We start from the raw sequence: 15,281 nt of genomic DNA, 5'->3' as shown, positions 1-15,281 counted from the left end.
TATATAAAAACGGTTGAAAAGAAGAATATAATTTTATTTACAATTTTTGCACTGATTTTTAAACGATTTTATCGCTAAATATTATCGCTAAAAAGAAATAACTATTTGATAAAAAAAAAGATATTTGTTTCCAAAACTAGAATTTATAATACCGAAACAAAAAATGTTATTGATCTAAGTGAAACGTAATAAAACTTTAGAATAATTAAATCTTGACTAATTTTAGAATTGATTTGAGAACTCATTTGAATTTATTCACCAATTTTGTTCAAAATTCAATGCAAAATCTAAATCATTTATGTTTTTGAATATATTTTATGTTTATTTAAATTAATTTGTAACTGTCGACCATAAGATCATATAAGTTCTATATAATTTCTTTAATATTTTTTCATTTATTCAAGCATTTTGTAGTATTTTAATATTATATATATATATATATATATATATATATATATAAATATTTAGAAAAATTAAAATTTAATAATGACATATTCTTATTTAACAGAAGATTTTTGCAACTTTGTCAAAATGTTTATATTGTAATTTTGCATTTACATGCTTTATATATAGCAATCTTTAATATCCACTTTAATATCAATTTAGTGTTGAGAGTATAGATGAATCAGATAATATAAATTCAATACTGAGATTTAATTAATTACTACAAAAAAATAAAGATTTTTTGATTGATCAATTCTTATTGAACAATCTCAATTTTTAAGGCATTATGGTATGTTGTCTTAAAACGGGTTTCAATTTATTGAGATATTTAACTCTTTGATTTTATATTCTGCCATTAATGTCGAAATGCTCCGCGATGGATTGCAAAAATTCAAATGGTTCTATAATTTTCGTGTTTGTCATTATTTCAAGATAAATATCTCGCAAAAAATAACAACAAATATCACATAAAATGCTTGTCTTTAATGCAAGTATAGATAAAATTTTATTATTATATACCAAATCCCAATTTCAGTATTTATAATCCGTTATGTCGTTCTTTGTGACGGCATCCAACAAAATGTTACCATATATATATTTACCATATACATATTAGTTACCATATACATATTTCAAGGTATACATAAAAGTATATAGAGTACACAGTACGATAAATTGATCATTTTTTCGGCGTGAAATGGATGAATATCTCTTCGCATGGTTGGTAAATAATATTTAGCCCATATTGAACTGTTTCTGTTGTTTTTACACTTTTCACTCTCCATTTTCTCAAAATAGCTGTTAATATCGTTTTCTCTTCGAGCAAAGCAAATCTCTGGCCGATACAGTTTCTTGGTCCAGCGCTGAATGGAATGTAGGCATATGGATTCCTATGTTTTGAATTTTCCGGAAGAAAGCGATCTGGATCGAACTTTTTTGGATCTGTCCAAACTTGCGGATTTTTATGCGTTAATGCGATTTCCAATAGGACTGTAGTATCTTTCGGGAGTGTATAATCATCTAAAAACAGACATGTTATAGATTGTATTCTGTCATTCACACACACAAACATAAAATTTTATATTCATAAAATTTTTTCATATAAATGTTCTATTTTAAAATTTATGAATGTTTCTCTCTTGTAGTCTAAGAATCTTGCAAACTTACAATATAATTTTAAATATACATTAGACAATTTTTATATGATAAATCATAACAAAAAATTTTTTTTGTAATAAAAACATTTGAAAACTTTACACTCACATGAAATATAATAAAATAATAGATAAAATAATAAATAAAATAATAAATAAAATTTTATCTTAGATTTTGCCATAAATTAGAGATTGTCTAAAAAGGATTTTAAAGTATTGATCTTTTGTTAAATTGTTTTTATTTAGTCTTTAATAAATAAAAAAGATATCTTTTTGAACACATTCTTTTCATCATTTAAGTAAAAAGATTATCGTTTCATTGCGTATTTTTCAAATTTACATGATAAACATGTAATTTACACGTAATTTACACGTAATACATATGAATATCTTAAGATTTTTTAAATTTTAATAATAAAGTTCTGTCATACCTATTTTTACATCTTCTGCTAATTTTCTTGTGATTATGGGTACACTTGGGAATATTCTGAGCGTTTCTTTTATGACCCTATCGAGATATTTTAATTGCGACAATTCTTTTACGCTGGCTGGTGTCTTCGAATCTTTGAAAACTTCCTCGAGTTCTTCATGAAGTTTTTCTTGATGCTCGAGATTATTGCCCAAAAGAAAGAGTGTCCAGGTTATCGCAACTGCAGTTGTGTCGTGACCCTATATCATTAGATTCTTACTATTTTATAACACTTAGTTATAATAACATTACCGAGTCTAATAAGAAGAAGCATTATGTTAAGTTTTAGAGACTTTTCTCTTACTTCGAACATAAATGTGTCGACTTGTGCTCTCAATTCATCATCAGTTAACGGCATGTCGGTCTTCTCATTCTGATCTAGTAACAGATCCAAAAAAGCTTTGCCCTTTCGCTTACCTAACAAATTAAAGGTCACAAAAAAATTTTTTAAATATTTACAAGCCATCAAAGCATATGTATAACAATAATTTAATAATTTATTAATCATACCTATATCAAGTTCGTCATCCTCGTTTTCCGATTTGGGAGAATCATTTCCTGATTGTCGTGCGATCTTTTTCTTACGTATCACCTGAAAATTATCATTTATTCTTTGCAAATTTATTGAATTTATCCCAACAAAAAGTAACGTAAATAATTAATTTAATAATCTATATCTAAATACATAATGTATCATATATTAAGGTTTTTTTCCGTATACCTCTTTCGTAAACGTATGTATTGTATTAAGCAGTGAATTATGTTCCTTTCCTGAAGGTACCATGTTGTACAACCAATCCATCCAATACCACGGTTGAATAAATCGATCAAGCATTAATTTAGATGTTCTAAAAATACGAAACGATAAATTGATATATGATATATTCATAAGAGTTTTTATTGGTTTATTTCGATCATATAAAATTTGCTATATTAATTCTAAAAAAATCTTTTAATTATAAATTATTAATCCTATTTAATATTTTATTAGCAATAAAACAATTCATGATTTTTTGTACCTATGTATTGATGTGGTGTATTTGGTTTCACTTTCTTGAGCATGTACATCCACACCCATTGCCGTTTCTGTGCAAAATAATGAATTAGTATCGTCATAACTCTCTCATAAAAGTATGTTATATTGCTTATAAATTACATTAAAAAAATAAAATTAATACTTATGATTCTCAAATAATTAATTTTGTTACATACAAAAATTAATATCAATATAAAATTTTGTTTATATTAAAAATTTATGAGAATAAGACATTATTTATTTGCAATTAAATTAAATATGAAATGAAATTCAATTTTTTTTTGCATCAATTTACATATGCAACATCGGAAATCAAACTTATTAAAATTATACTAGTATTGTAATTCGTGATTACACAAAAAGAAAAAATTTATTTATTTAGTACCACATATAATGTCGAGAGCAACATTGGCAGCAAACGGAAAAATATTAATAGCTTTTTCTGGGTTTTTTGCTATTTCCCTCTCGAGACATTTTGTCAAGATCTCTGCTTTTTCGGACATAATTACAGCAAATTGATTCAATATACCGAAATGGAACGTTGGCCCAATTAATTTTCTATCATGGTTCCACTGTTTTCCTGAAGCAATATCAATCAGCGATACATTTACATATTAAAAATATCATAAAAGAGATAAAGAATATAAGAGTGCATAAATAATTAATGTAAATAAAAATTAAAAAAAACATATTATACAGTTTCTTATCACATTTTAGTTCTTCTTACACGTTGTCATTGAATATTTACAATGTACGAGGGCTATTTGGAAATCAACCTCTGGCAGGTTTGCAAAATAAAATAAGGAACAGAAAATATATTTTATTAATTTTATACACGAAAGAAAAAGAGTTATTGGCATATATATATATATATATATATATATATATATATATATATATATATATAAATATGCATATTTGTATTAGAATGAAACTTTACTCTTTAGTTTTCTCGTTTTCTCTTTGTTCAAAATTGTTTTGCCAATAACTATATAACAAAGACATATAATTTAAGTGAGCTGCAATTTATTTTTCATCTTTAATGAGATATTAAAAATAGAATAGTAAAAGAATTTATGCGTTTACCTGTAGAAGTTAGAAGTCCTTTGCCTAACCAAGGCTCCAACAATTCATAGGGAAATCCTTTTTCGATATTTACAGTGCTGGGAAAAATAATCTGTAAAAATGTGTTTAAAAAGAATATAATATACTGGGCTTGTAATAATTTATTTTTATTCCATTTATTTATTTTTATAATTTATTTTTAAATCAATTTTTTTATTACGCTATAATTTTATTTTATAATTACGACTTACTTTTTCATGTATGATTAATTATATTTTTCCTAGAGCATCATTAAGAAAAAAAACATTCTATTTAATATTCTAAACATGAACATAATGACTGATAGATCGCTAAATTAATTTGAAAAGTATTTGATTGTCTCGAAAGGAGGATTAATTTCTTACCTCCAAAATTTCAGGTTTAAAAATACTAATAAGCGGTTTCATGCCAATCCAATATATGAAAATTCCATCTTTAAAATCAATCATACGTTGCGCATACCAGAATACGCGTTCTGTGGATAAACACATAATCAGATATTCAGTATTTACTAATTATTATACTAATTTAAAATAAACAAAATTGTTTTGACTTGTTTTAAGTTCTTTGCTAAAAATAATATTTGCAAAAATCAGAGTTGGGAATGTTACTTTTTAAAAATAACTCGTTACCATTACTATTCTTTTTCTAAAAAGTAACTCGTTATCGTTACTCGTTACTAATTTTAAAAAATAACTTGTTACCATTACTCAAATAGTAACGAATAGTTAAGTAATTTTCTATATTCTTTTTATATATAATACAAATTTTACATATAATTTTTTTTAATACAAGATCAAATTAAATACTAAAAAATTTTAAATATTATTTTATACATGTTACTGATCGTACACAATAGAAAAAAAATAAAATACTAAAAAAAATTTACAGTAGTTTTCATATAATGCTACATTCCAACACTTTTATCAATTTTTTCAGTTTCTTTGTATGAAAATTATGCCTAGTAAATTCTAAAATGTAACAATAAAAGTAACAGTTAAATTTATTATTCGTTACCAAAAAATGCATTTTTTTCCTTTGCAATTACCAAAAAAAATATAACTATACAGTAACGATGTTACGAGTAACACGTTTTACTTTCCAATCCTGGTAAAAGCATATAATAACAATGTCTTATTCATAAAGTTCTTTACCATGGTCCGTCAGCTTTAATATTTCAAATATTACGCCAAAAGGAAATCTTCCGATTTGAGGAATATTTTTCAAATTTTGTCGAAGGATGTATTGATGATATATTGTCGATATAATTGCGGGGATTATTAAAACAACAAACAAGGCGCACAATATCAAAGAAATTAAGTCCATTCTTATAGCCTGTAAATATATTAAACAGTTCAAATTATCATATATGTAAATGCATATTAATTAATATAAATATTTTTTAATGTAAAATTACATTGGAATTTTACACATTGCTAAATATTTCATTGACACAGAGTTTATAATATTGTTATCTCTACTAACTGAAAAAATTTTATAAAGATACTTTATTGAAGAAGATTGGATATAATGTGTATATATATTTATATACATATTATGTGTATATATATATATATATATATATATATATATATATATATATATATATTTACATATATCATCGATAAAAACCGAATATAAAATCAATGTTGGTGAAAATATTTCTCGATTATTTCTATGTAAATCGTTCAAAGTAGAATCTGTGCTCATTAATCAAAAAATTAACAAAAATCTCAATAAATTATTTATATTTTATTTTCTACCGTAATTCATTGACATCTTTAAAAAATTTTGCAGTTTAAAACGTATATTCTTTTTTTGACAATAATTTAAAGATATGACATGGGCGTTTACAAATTACATATTAAATCAATATTGCAATTCAAATTTTTGATCAAACATACATTTGCGCAACAATATAAGCGCTTCATCATCATTAATTGACATATGTATATAACCAAATTGCAAAAAATTGATTCGTGAAATTTTCAATATATATAGTGTTAATTCTGTTTTCAAATAATTATTTATCTTAATTTTAAATAATACGATTTAAAGAATCGAGACAGTAAAAAGAAATATTGGTGTTTTATCATAAAGTATTCGCCAGTACTTTGTTTCATGAATATTTTATTAAATCACATATTAAATTTGCGTGAATTAATTTGCGTCTTGAAAAAAATAAAAAGCGAAACCATGAGTTTTAATTAAATGATACTGAAACAAATGCAAGATTTTGATACTTACTGCTTGTTATGTCGGAGCAAACGATAATGCTTCGCCAATATTTGACACTTTTAGCAGATATTGCTGCGTTTCACTAATTATATAATATCATGCTTTATATATAAATGTAGTATAACTAAATGCAGTAAAATAATAGAAAAAAAGAGATAAGAAGAAAATAGATACTTTGAAAAAAATATTTTAAAGACACTTTTTTTAAAAAAGAGCAGAATATTAAATAATCACATCCTCTCGATTTGTGAATCGATCACAAAGTGAGACTATTAACTTAATTATTATCTTTATTATTCTCAAACCAGTAATATATAAATAGATAATGCATGCATAATATAATTACATAATATAATGTGCAACCAAAGCGGATTATTTATCTTATATGATTTTTCCTCAATCGTTTAAAATATTTAATTGCACGATTAAAAAGAATGCTATATTGAGTAAACTGTTCTTTGACAACAAGATATGAGACAAAAATCGATACAAACCATAATTAATTGCATAACAATTAAATAGAAACCGATACGTACCATAATCAATTGCATATATGTAGTATTTTAATATTTATTATAAAGATGTTATTATAAAAGAATGATGACGACGGTCATCGTTCTTTTATATATTATCTCGTGATTTTGTTTAATTTTGTTTAACTCGTTTAATGTTAAATATCTGATACAAAAAATGATTAACACAAAAGAACGACGGATGAAGAGATCTCTGACACATCTACACGCTTTCGTTTCTAACTCGCGACTCCCTCGGCCCACTCGCTCGTCATGCTCGTATCTCTCGAAATCGCGGCGCTATACATATAATAAATACGCACCAAGTACAATATCCTACATATATATAGTATATTTAAATAATAATTTTTAACCCACATATTTAAGAAATGCTACAATATGCAGATAAGCTTGATTTCAGTCAATATGTAATCTCTATTTTTATCGTAATGATAATATAACTTCACTGCAATTTTCTTGCTTATCATAATCATGATTTTCTTAATCAGTTATGATAATAATTTATAAGTATTTGCTCTTTATTTTTATTAGAATATTTTTAATAACCGATAATTATTGTTCCAGTAGTGAAACATAATTAATATACAAGACGTATATTATACTTTTACATAGAGAAAAAAAAATCTGGCCTATTTAATTGGTTATTATTTTTTTGGTTGAAATATTTAAGTATTTAATTAATACTATATATCTTCCTCTTTTGATAACTGAAGCGGCCTCTTTTATAATGTGCGATACGCAAATTTTTCCTCCTAATTCGTGTAGACAAATCTAGCAAAGTGCAAATGCTTTTCTGAAAGAAAATACTAATTACGGTTAACAAGAAAAAGCCTCTCTCTCTCTCTTTGAGCCGAATAATACATTTATTATGATTGCTTGATATAACGCATGCTTCAAATTTTAAGTATGCTTTTAGAGAATCTTGACTTAGGTTTACAGAATTATGACCAATTAAAAACGCCTATATCGAAATTATCAGAATATCATCTGATGAAAGAAATCTGATTAAAGTTGAATAGATCATTTTTCGTTTTGTGTGCTCTTTTGTGTGTTCTATAGTAAACATTTGGGAGTCCAATTTAAGATCCGGACATATGTTTTATAAATCCCCATCCTTTATTAAATGTATGATTACCTAAATAATTAATAGCGATGCAATATTGTTTTTATATTATGTTTTACATTGAGATTTTTAATTTATTGTAATAAAATAAATTTTTACAACAATGAGAAAGAAAAACAAATAATAAAATTACTTAAGAAATACTCTGTAAAAACAATTGGATAAATAAAGATATAGTTTATGCATTGAGATTTTCAATCTATTTTAATATTATTTATAATTGTATTTAAAATTATAATTAAAGAGCAATAATTATTTGGCTGAAAAAATAAATAAGAATAAAATTTATTTGTTTTTAAAAAACATATGCATTACATCCGATCTTTAGAATTTTCTCTAGCCTCTATAATATCGAGACAAACAATGTTGACAATTTAAGCGAAATTTAGTAAAACATTAGAATAATTAAATTTTGAGTGTTTTTAGAATTGATTTTAATTTTATTTATCAATCTTGTGTAAAATTTAATGCAAAATTTAAATTACTTATGTTTCTAAATATATTTTTATGTTTATTTAAATTAATTTGTATATAAGATTATTACATCTGTTTTTTATATATAGAAGAAAGTAAGATAAAATCATACTTTTGAATTTGACTTTCTACAAAAATTTAGAGTAAAAAAAATTTCTGATTGATAATAATTTTTTTAGTAAACCTTTTTTAGTAAACCTATATATAATAATCGCTAATTCTTTCGTTTTTTCGTAGTTTAGTTAAAACTTTTGCTAATAACCATATATGAAAAAGGCTTCTGGTGTAAGCTACAATTTACTGTTCATCTTTAATAAAGTATTAGAAATAGATATAAAAAAATTTATTTATTAAATTATTTATTAAAAATATTTACCAGTAGAAGTTAGAAGTCCTTTGCTCAACCAAGACTCCGCCAGATCATAAGGAAATCCTTTCTCGATATTTACGGTATTGCGCAAAATAATCTAAAAATATATTAAAAAAGAATATAACCGTGCGCGTAATAATTTATATTAATAATTTATGTTAACATTTATGAAACAGAATTTGTTTTACAAAACAAAATACCTTTTTTCACATTTTCAATTTTTTCAAAAATAGAGCTTTATATAAAAATTCTATTCCATATTTACAATTTATTTTTACATATATTGTTACATTTTTTCCGATATACCATTAAGAAAAAAATGTTCTGTTTTATCATTTTTATTTATATTTTAGATGTAATATCAACAATTAATTACATTGCTAAATTAATTTGGAATGTAGTTAGACCGAAAATGATCTCACTCAGGAAGCGATTAGTTTTGTTTACACAAAGATGTATGTATTACACAAGAATGTATTTTTATTAGACGCAGATTTGCTGATAATGTCGATCTTCTAATGTCGAAAACATTTTAGCACTATTTATTTGAAAAGACATGCTTACGATCTTTTACGTCTTGCATAGAAAGAAAAATTGTATTACTAACAAGTAACAAAATTCTTTTTCTTTATTACATCAAAGAGAAACTTTTCAATAATTTTTAATAATACGCTTATAAAAGTTTGCTCTATTTTACTATTAAAAAAAGTTTTGTTTTCTTATGATATTAAATTACTATTTACATATACATACATTTATTATCACATAGGATATAATAAGCGATGTTTTATTATAAGACTTCGTGCCATTAACAAGATTTTTTCATTCTTACCTCTAAAAATTTAGGTTTATAGAGATTAATAAACGGTTTCATGCCAATCCAAAATATAAAAATTCCCTTTTTAAATTGAAGTATACGTTGCTCAAATCATTGTACACGTTCTAAGCAGATAAGCACATAATCAGATATAATTCAGTATTTAATCAGATATAAATCAGAAATCTATCGAGGAATATTTTTTAACTTTCGTCGAAAAACATACTGATGATATACTGTTGATAATTGCGGGAATTAGTAAAACAACAAACACGGTCCACAGTATCAAAAGGATTAAATCCATTCTCGTAACTTATTTATACGACAATGAAATAATTTTCGCAAACATTTTCAATATAAGATCTTCATAAAGTATTAATTTAAGTAAAAAGATCTCATACAGAGTGCATTCATAAAAAAATTAAGTGTCTCAGTGCAATATTTGTAATTAAATTTCATATTACGATATTCGATATCTATTACATGTATGTGTTAAAATAAAAGCATCTATAAAAAAACGAAATAATTAGAATCTATCTCTTGCAGTAATATTCTTTACGCACACACACATGTACACATTATGCTATCAATTGACCTATTATTATTTTCATTCATCTTATTAATTTTATCAATTTTGTTATACATTATCTTATCCATTTTATTAAATTATCTTATTTATTATATTAATTGTCGATATTTTATATCATTTTTTTTTTCTCTTTTCTCTAATAAAGGAATCGTTGACACGAGTCGCGGGCGTCGCACCGAATGTTGCGACCCTGATCCCCGTTAGTGAAAAGGAAGAAAAAAACACGGGTATTCAGGTGGACAAGGCGAAACTCTTAGGTGGACGAAGAGCGAGCGGTGGTCGCGGGGCGCCCGCACATGCCGCCCGGCCCTGGTTTTCTGGAAATCGTCAGCGGTCCGGGGCCATTAAACGCGTTATATGTGTCTTGCAATTTGATCCCGCGGCGCTCGGCGCGGTGCCCCGATCGGAGAGTAATTTACGCGAATTCCTGGGCATCCGGGTCCGTGCGCGCGGTCGGGCCACCTGGGTTCCTTCAAACGCCCGATGCAACCGCCGTCCCTTCGCCCCCGTTGTCGCGGCATCATTCGACCCTTTTGTCGCGCCGTACGTCGACGATCATCATCAGGAAGACGGTGTGCGCAGCATTGTCTCGCCGATTCCTCGGTGAGTATTCGCGATGCGTCGCGCCGCGATTGACACGGCATGATATTTAATTCTGATTGCGGATTCAAGTGTCAACAGTGACAATGTGATTCGTGCTTGTCACACATAAAGGACTCGTGATGTTTCTAGAATCTTTTCGCAATTTTGCCCAGATGAATTCCCATGTCCATCTCACTTAACATTTTAATTCCTGAAAAATAAATTCCACACTTTTTACAAATATATATTTTATATTTATATACTTTATACATTTCATTTGATATATCTTGTTTAAAAAAAAAAATTATTTTGGTATGAAAAAAAACATGGCATGTGAAAACATAATTTAGAAATTATTGAGATAATATTGAAGGGGAACATTATGCTTTCAGAGTAAATGAATGCAAGTTTTTGAGTGATGCAGGGCATGATGCCAGTTAAGACAAAATCTCGCGTTCCTGAAAATATGGGGGTCACGGGTGGACTGGTAGATGCCCGTGCTAAGCAAGTTTTAAGAGAAGCTGTAGATACAGTTGTTAACAGCTTTGCAAAGCACAGTCAAGGTTATGGAAGAGGTATAATAAAATATCTTATTTTAATTTTAATATAATTGTACGAGAACATTTGTATGTATATATGTATATACACCTTTCTATATTACTTTTTTTTATACAGTAAATGTTGTGGAAGCATTACAAGAATTTTGGCAGATGAAACAAGCCAGAGGTGCAGAATTGAGAAACGGCGCATTAGTCATTTATGAATCTGTCCCTGGTGCTAATCCACCTTACATTTGTTATGTTACACTTCCTGGAGGATCTTGTTTCGGAAGTTTTCAAAATTGTCCCACAAAAGCGGAAGCGCGCAGATCGGCTGCAAAAATTGCACTAATGAACTCTGTATTTAATGAACATCCATCGAGAAAAATTACCGATGATTTTATTGAGAAAGCTGTCGCAGAAGCAAGGGCCAGTTTTGGAAAACCTTCAGCAACACCAAACGGAATCAATAGTCAAGCACAAGTAAATAAAATATCCAAATTAATTATTATAATAAATTATAATAAAAATGATTGTTTATGCATACATGTTTTCAGGGAAATGGAGATGAGAAAGAAGATCCAAATACAGGTATAGGTGCATTTCGCTTTATGTTGGAATGTAATCGTGGAAGAACAATGTTGGAATTTCAAGAATTAATGACAGTCTTTCAATTGCTTCATTGGAATGGATCTTTAAAAGCTATGAGAGAGAGGCAATGCAGTAGACAAGAAGTAGTCGCGCATTACAGTCATCGGGCATTAGACGACGATATGCGTAGCCAAATGGCATTAGATTGGGTAGCTAGAGAACATGAGAGTGGTGGCGGAGTTGTGGCAATGGAATTGGCTTTAGCCGAGCGTGAACTTGAAACTGCGCGATTAGCCGGACGCGAACTTAGATTTCCGAAAGAAAAGAAAGACATACTAATGCTCGCACACGCACAAGTTTGTCCGCAATAGGTTTTCCAAAACGGATGTCATCAAAATAAATAATGCACAAGACTGGTCTTTCGCGAGGGATGATAATAGTTTTGACGAAAATAGTTTCTTGAGGTTTCTTTTTTTACAATGATCGATTTTTATGGGCAATTTTACTTAATCCTTTTTAAGATACTAGCTTCGTACAGCTCAAACTCCGTCCTTTTTATGAAATATATTTCTTTGTAGAGCTTTTTTTTTATATAAAGCATTTCTGGTGATAATAGATCTTAAATGGGATATTTTGATATATAGGATTAATGAGTATACATTCAAATACTATATACATCATTAAAAGTTATAAAGATATACTGCGCAATAAAGCACTCGCATTTACATATCGAATATCTATATGTATATATTTCGGGATGCAAGGTTTTGTCTTCCATTGTCTGTTCATTATTTTGTACGAGTTTTGTTTTCTTAATTGTTGTCAGAGTATGATCAAATAAGATCATGTATGTATTCGGAATTTTAAAAAAGATAATAAATATATAAATTAAAATATTAATAAATATATAAAAATGTGTGCGCTTGCGCATGTGATATTTACAATAACAAAACTACAAACAAAATTTTAAGATAATGATTACACAAACACAGGGTATATATATGAAAAAACGATATATTTACTGATTTATAAGAATACTAAAATAAATTTGTAAATTTTAAACAACTTGCATGATTATATTGAACTATAAAACTTTTATAGAAGCAAACTTTTAACACATCATATATTTTAAGGTGAATAGGTTGTTCATATATTGCAAGTTATAGACACTTACTTTTAGCAACGTACCATGCTTATCTCTAATTATGAAGATATAACACGAAGAAAGAATATAGGTGGTTATATTATCCCCATATTCATATCCTGTTGTTATAAATTAGTATATTTTATATATATATATATATATATATATATATATATATATATATACCAAAATTTGAAAAAGGGTAAATATACTCCTACAAACACAGTTGAATAGAATATAGTTTATATAATTGTTTTACAAATAGTTTATATTATATTAAATATTGATAAATACACTTTTTTTAATGCATTTGTTAAATAACAATAAAACCGAACGTTTATACCTGTATCCTATCCAACAATATTAAGGTTTTGTCGTTGCACTTGCTGTATTCTCTATTGTCGCTTTTTTTGTAGATTCTTCTTGCATGGGATGAGCTAACACTTTGTCTATTATTCCAAATTCCTTAGCTTGTGTTGGATTCATAAAGTTATCTCTCTCCATACTGTTTTCTGTGCAAGAATATAAAATTTTATTAAAAACAAAAATTTTTTATAAATCCGTAAAAAAATATTTAGCAATATATATACCTATTTTTTCTAAATCCTGGCCGGTATGTTTGACATATAATTCATTGATTTGTTTCTTCAACTTAAGAATTTCTAAAGCTTGAATCTGAATATCTGTAGCTTGTCCTTGTACTCCTCCCGATGGTTGATGTGTCATGATTCTAGCATTTGGTAAAGAGTGACGCATGCCTTTAGTTCCTGCAGCCAAAAGTAGACTAGCCATAGAACATGCTTGACCTACACACCATGTAGAGACAGGTGGAAGGACATATTGCATAGTATCATATATTCCAAGTCCTGCCGTTACGCTCCCACCAGGTGAGTTAATATACAAATGAATCGGATTTTTACTGCTTTCTGATTGCAAGAAAAGAAGTTGAGCAACTACCGCGGAAGATACATCATCTGTAATCTGTAAAAAGACATTGAATACATTGTTTCAAAATCATAAATTAATGTCTGATATACAAAAAATTATATATCCTACCGGACCCATGAGACAAATAATTCTCTCCTTTAAAAGACGCGAGTAAATGTCATACGCGCGTTCACCACGTCCACTTTGTTCCACTACGATTGGTACAAAGTTTAAATTCCTGCTGCTCATTTTCTGTCCATAAGTCTATTAAAAAAAGATTATATTGTGCTGGATTCTTCATAAAATTATTACCAATTTTTGTTGAAAATTTCTTTATCTGAACAAGATATACTCACGGCAATTTGTAATAAGCTGTTCATTCTTCGCAACATTTTCATAGATGTAATAACTTTTCACGAAAAAAATATTTTTAAGAAGAAAACAAATTCATAGAATAAGATGGTAATTACAGTATCTTTAAAGCCAAGCACTTTTTCTCTTGTAACGCTGTAGAAAAATATAAAAAGAGCGCGGTGTCAAATATAACCTACATTCCCCAATAATCATCAAAGTAATAAATTTTTTGTACGTAGATTCACGGGAAGATAGTATACGAGTGTCAGAAAAAAAGAAAAAAAAAATATTCTCCCTTATCTACACTAATTTGCTTCTTAGCGTCAGATATTTATTGTTATTATTTATTCCGTATAGGTTATATTTTACACTTTGAAAGTAGTACATTTTTCAACGCAGATTTTTTTCAATAATTTTCTAATTTCAGCAATTTTCCGGGGAACAGCGCGTTAAGTTTCGCGCATTTTTTGCATTTTGTGATTAGATGAAAAAAATTATGAGATCTTTACAGCTGCGCCCTTTCTACCCTCCACGTACCATCACAAATGATTCGTAGCATTTGATTACTGATTGGCGTAGCTTTTAGATTTTTGATAGGTATAAAAGTATACACTAATCAGGAACAGCTGTTCAATGAGCAATTGTACTAAGTACATCCAATCAGGAGCAGAGATTGCTCTGATCCTGATCAATCAAATGATCCGAAGCATTTTGAACGTCAAGTGGAATAGAAATAGATGTATCAATCTAGAGAAATCCTAGAAAATTTTTAAATGCGAGCACCTATGAGCTC

General features: G+C 27.5%; 3 protein-coding genes across 5 annotated transcripts; 1 reads left to right on the top strand and 2 right to left on the bottom strand.

Moving 5' to 3' along the window:
• Positions 1 to 907: 907 nt before the first annotated feature.
• On the bottom strand, positions 908 to 7,229 carry LOC126854120 (cytochrome P450 4C1-like). 2 transcript variants are annotated; one of them, XM_050600514.1, is made up of 12 exons: positions 6,982 to 7,229; positions 6,455 to 6,527; positions 5,362 to 5,542; positions 4,573 to 4,682; positions 4,190 to 4,280; positions 3,489 to 3,683; positions 3,087 to 3,153; positions 2,789 to 2,915; positions 2,578 to 2,659; positions 2,372 to 2,484; positions 2,030 to 2,267; positions 908 to 1,464 (listed from the first exon to the last, which is right to left on the bottom strand). In XM_050600514.1, exons 3-12 carry the CDS (start codon positions 5,531 to 5,533, stop codon positions 1,124 to 1,126), a joined length of 1,536 nt encoding a protein of 511 aa, XP_050456471.1. In that variant the 5' UTR covers positions 5,534 to 5,542; positions 6,455 to 6,527; positions 6,982 to 7,229; the 3' UTR covers positions 908 to 1,123. The 2 variants fall into 2 exon arrangements, with proteins under 2 accessions (XP_050456471.1, XP_050456470.1); XM_050600513.1 differs by lacking the exon at positions 6,455 to 6,527.
• Positions 7,230 to 10,610: 3,381 nt separating this feature from the next.
• LOC126854122 (protein limb expression 1 homolog) lies at positions 10,611 to 13,379 on the top strand. Its single transcript, XM_050600515.1, has 4 exons — positions 10,611 to 10,954; positions 11,326 to 11,508; positions 11,609 to 11,955; positions 12,030 to 13,379. The coding sequence occupies exons 2-4, from the start codon at positions 11,352 to 11,354 to the stop codon at positions 12,432 to 12,434; spliced, it is 909 nt and encodes a 302-aa protein (XP_050456472.1). The 5' UTR covers positions 10,611 to 10,954; positions 11,326 to 11,351; the 3' UTR covers positions 12,435 to 13,379.
• A 54-nt stretch (positions 13,380 to 13,433) lies between these two features.
• On the bottom strand, positions 13,434 to 15,019 carry LOC126854123 (ATP-dependent Clp protease proteolytic subunit). 2 transcript variants are annotated; one of them, XM_050600518.1, is made up of 5 exons: positions 14,874 to 15,018; positions 14,491 to 14,641; positions 14,264 to 14,398; positions 13,798 to 14,188; positions 13,434 to 13,719 (listed from the first exon to the last, which is right to left on the bottom strand). In XM_050600518.1, exons 2-5 carry the CDS (start codon positions 14,530 to 14,532, stop codon positions 13,571 to 13,573), a joined length of 717 nt encoding a protein of 238 aa, XP_050456475.1. In that variant the 5' UTR covers positions 14,533 to 14,641; positions 14,874 to 15,018; the 3' UTR covers positions 13,434 to 13,570. The 2 variants fall into 2 exon arrangements, with proteins under 2 accessions (XP_050456475.1, XP_050456473.1); XM_050600516.1 differs by having other exon boundaries at positions 14,491 to 15,019.
• Positions 15,020 to 15,281: the final 262 nt, after the last annotated feature.

The sequence above is a fragment of the Cataglyphis hispanica genome, chromosome 13, assembly GCF_021464435.1.
Source record: "Cataglyphis hispanica isolate Lineage 1 chromosome 13, ULB_Chis1_1.0, whole genome shotgun sequence".
In the NCBI taxonomy this organism is placed as follows: domain Eukaryota; kingdom Metazoa; phylum Arthropoda; class Insecta; order Hymenoptera; family Formicidae; genus Cataglyphis; species Cataglyphis hispanica.
Note: the sequence above shows the minus strand (reverse complement) of the source record. Positions and strands in the feature narration are given on the sequence as shown.

Coding starts and splice junctions, on each gene's coding strand:
- LOC126854122 (XM_050600515.1), top strand. CDS start 11,352: ATGCAGGGCATGATGCCAGTTAAGACAAAATCTCGCGTTCCTGAAAAT. Junction 11,509..11,608: donor CAGTCAAGGTTATGGAAGAG/GTATAATAAAAT, acceptor TTTTTTATACAG/TAAATGTTGTGGAAGCATTA. Junction 11,956..12,029: donor GAATCAATAGTCAAGCACAA/GTAAATAAAATA, acceptor ACATGTTTTCAG/GGAAATGGAGATGAGAAAGA.
- LOC126854123 (XM_050600516.1), bottom strand. CDS start 14,532: ATGAAAATGTTGCGAAGAATGAACAGCTTATTACAAATTGCC. Junction 14,399..14,490: donor ACAGCTTATTACAAATTGCC/GTGAGTATATCT, acceptor TTTTTTTAATAG/ACTTATGGACAGAAAATGAG. Junction 13,720..13,797: donor CCAGGATTTAGAAAAAATAG/GTATATATATTG, acceptor ATTCTTGCACAG/AAAACAGTATGGAGAGAGAT.
- LOC126854120 (XM_050600513.1), bottom strand. Junction 4,683..5,361: donor ATTAAAGCTGACGGACCATG/GTAAAGAACTTT, acceptor GTTTATCCACAG/AACGCGTATTCTGGTATGCG. Junction 2,916..3,086: donor TACACCACATCAATACATAG/GTACAAAAAATC, acceptor TCGTATTTTTAG/AACATCTAAATTAATGCTTG.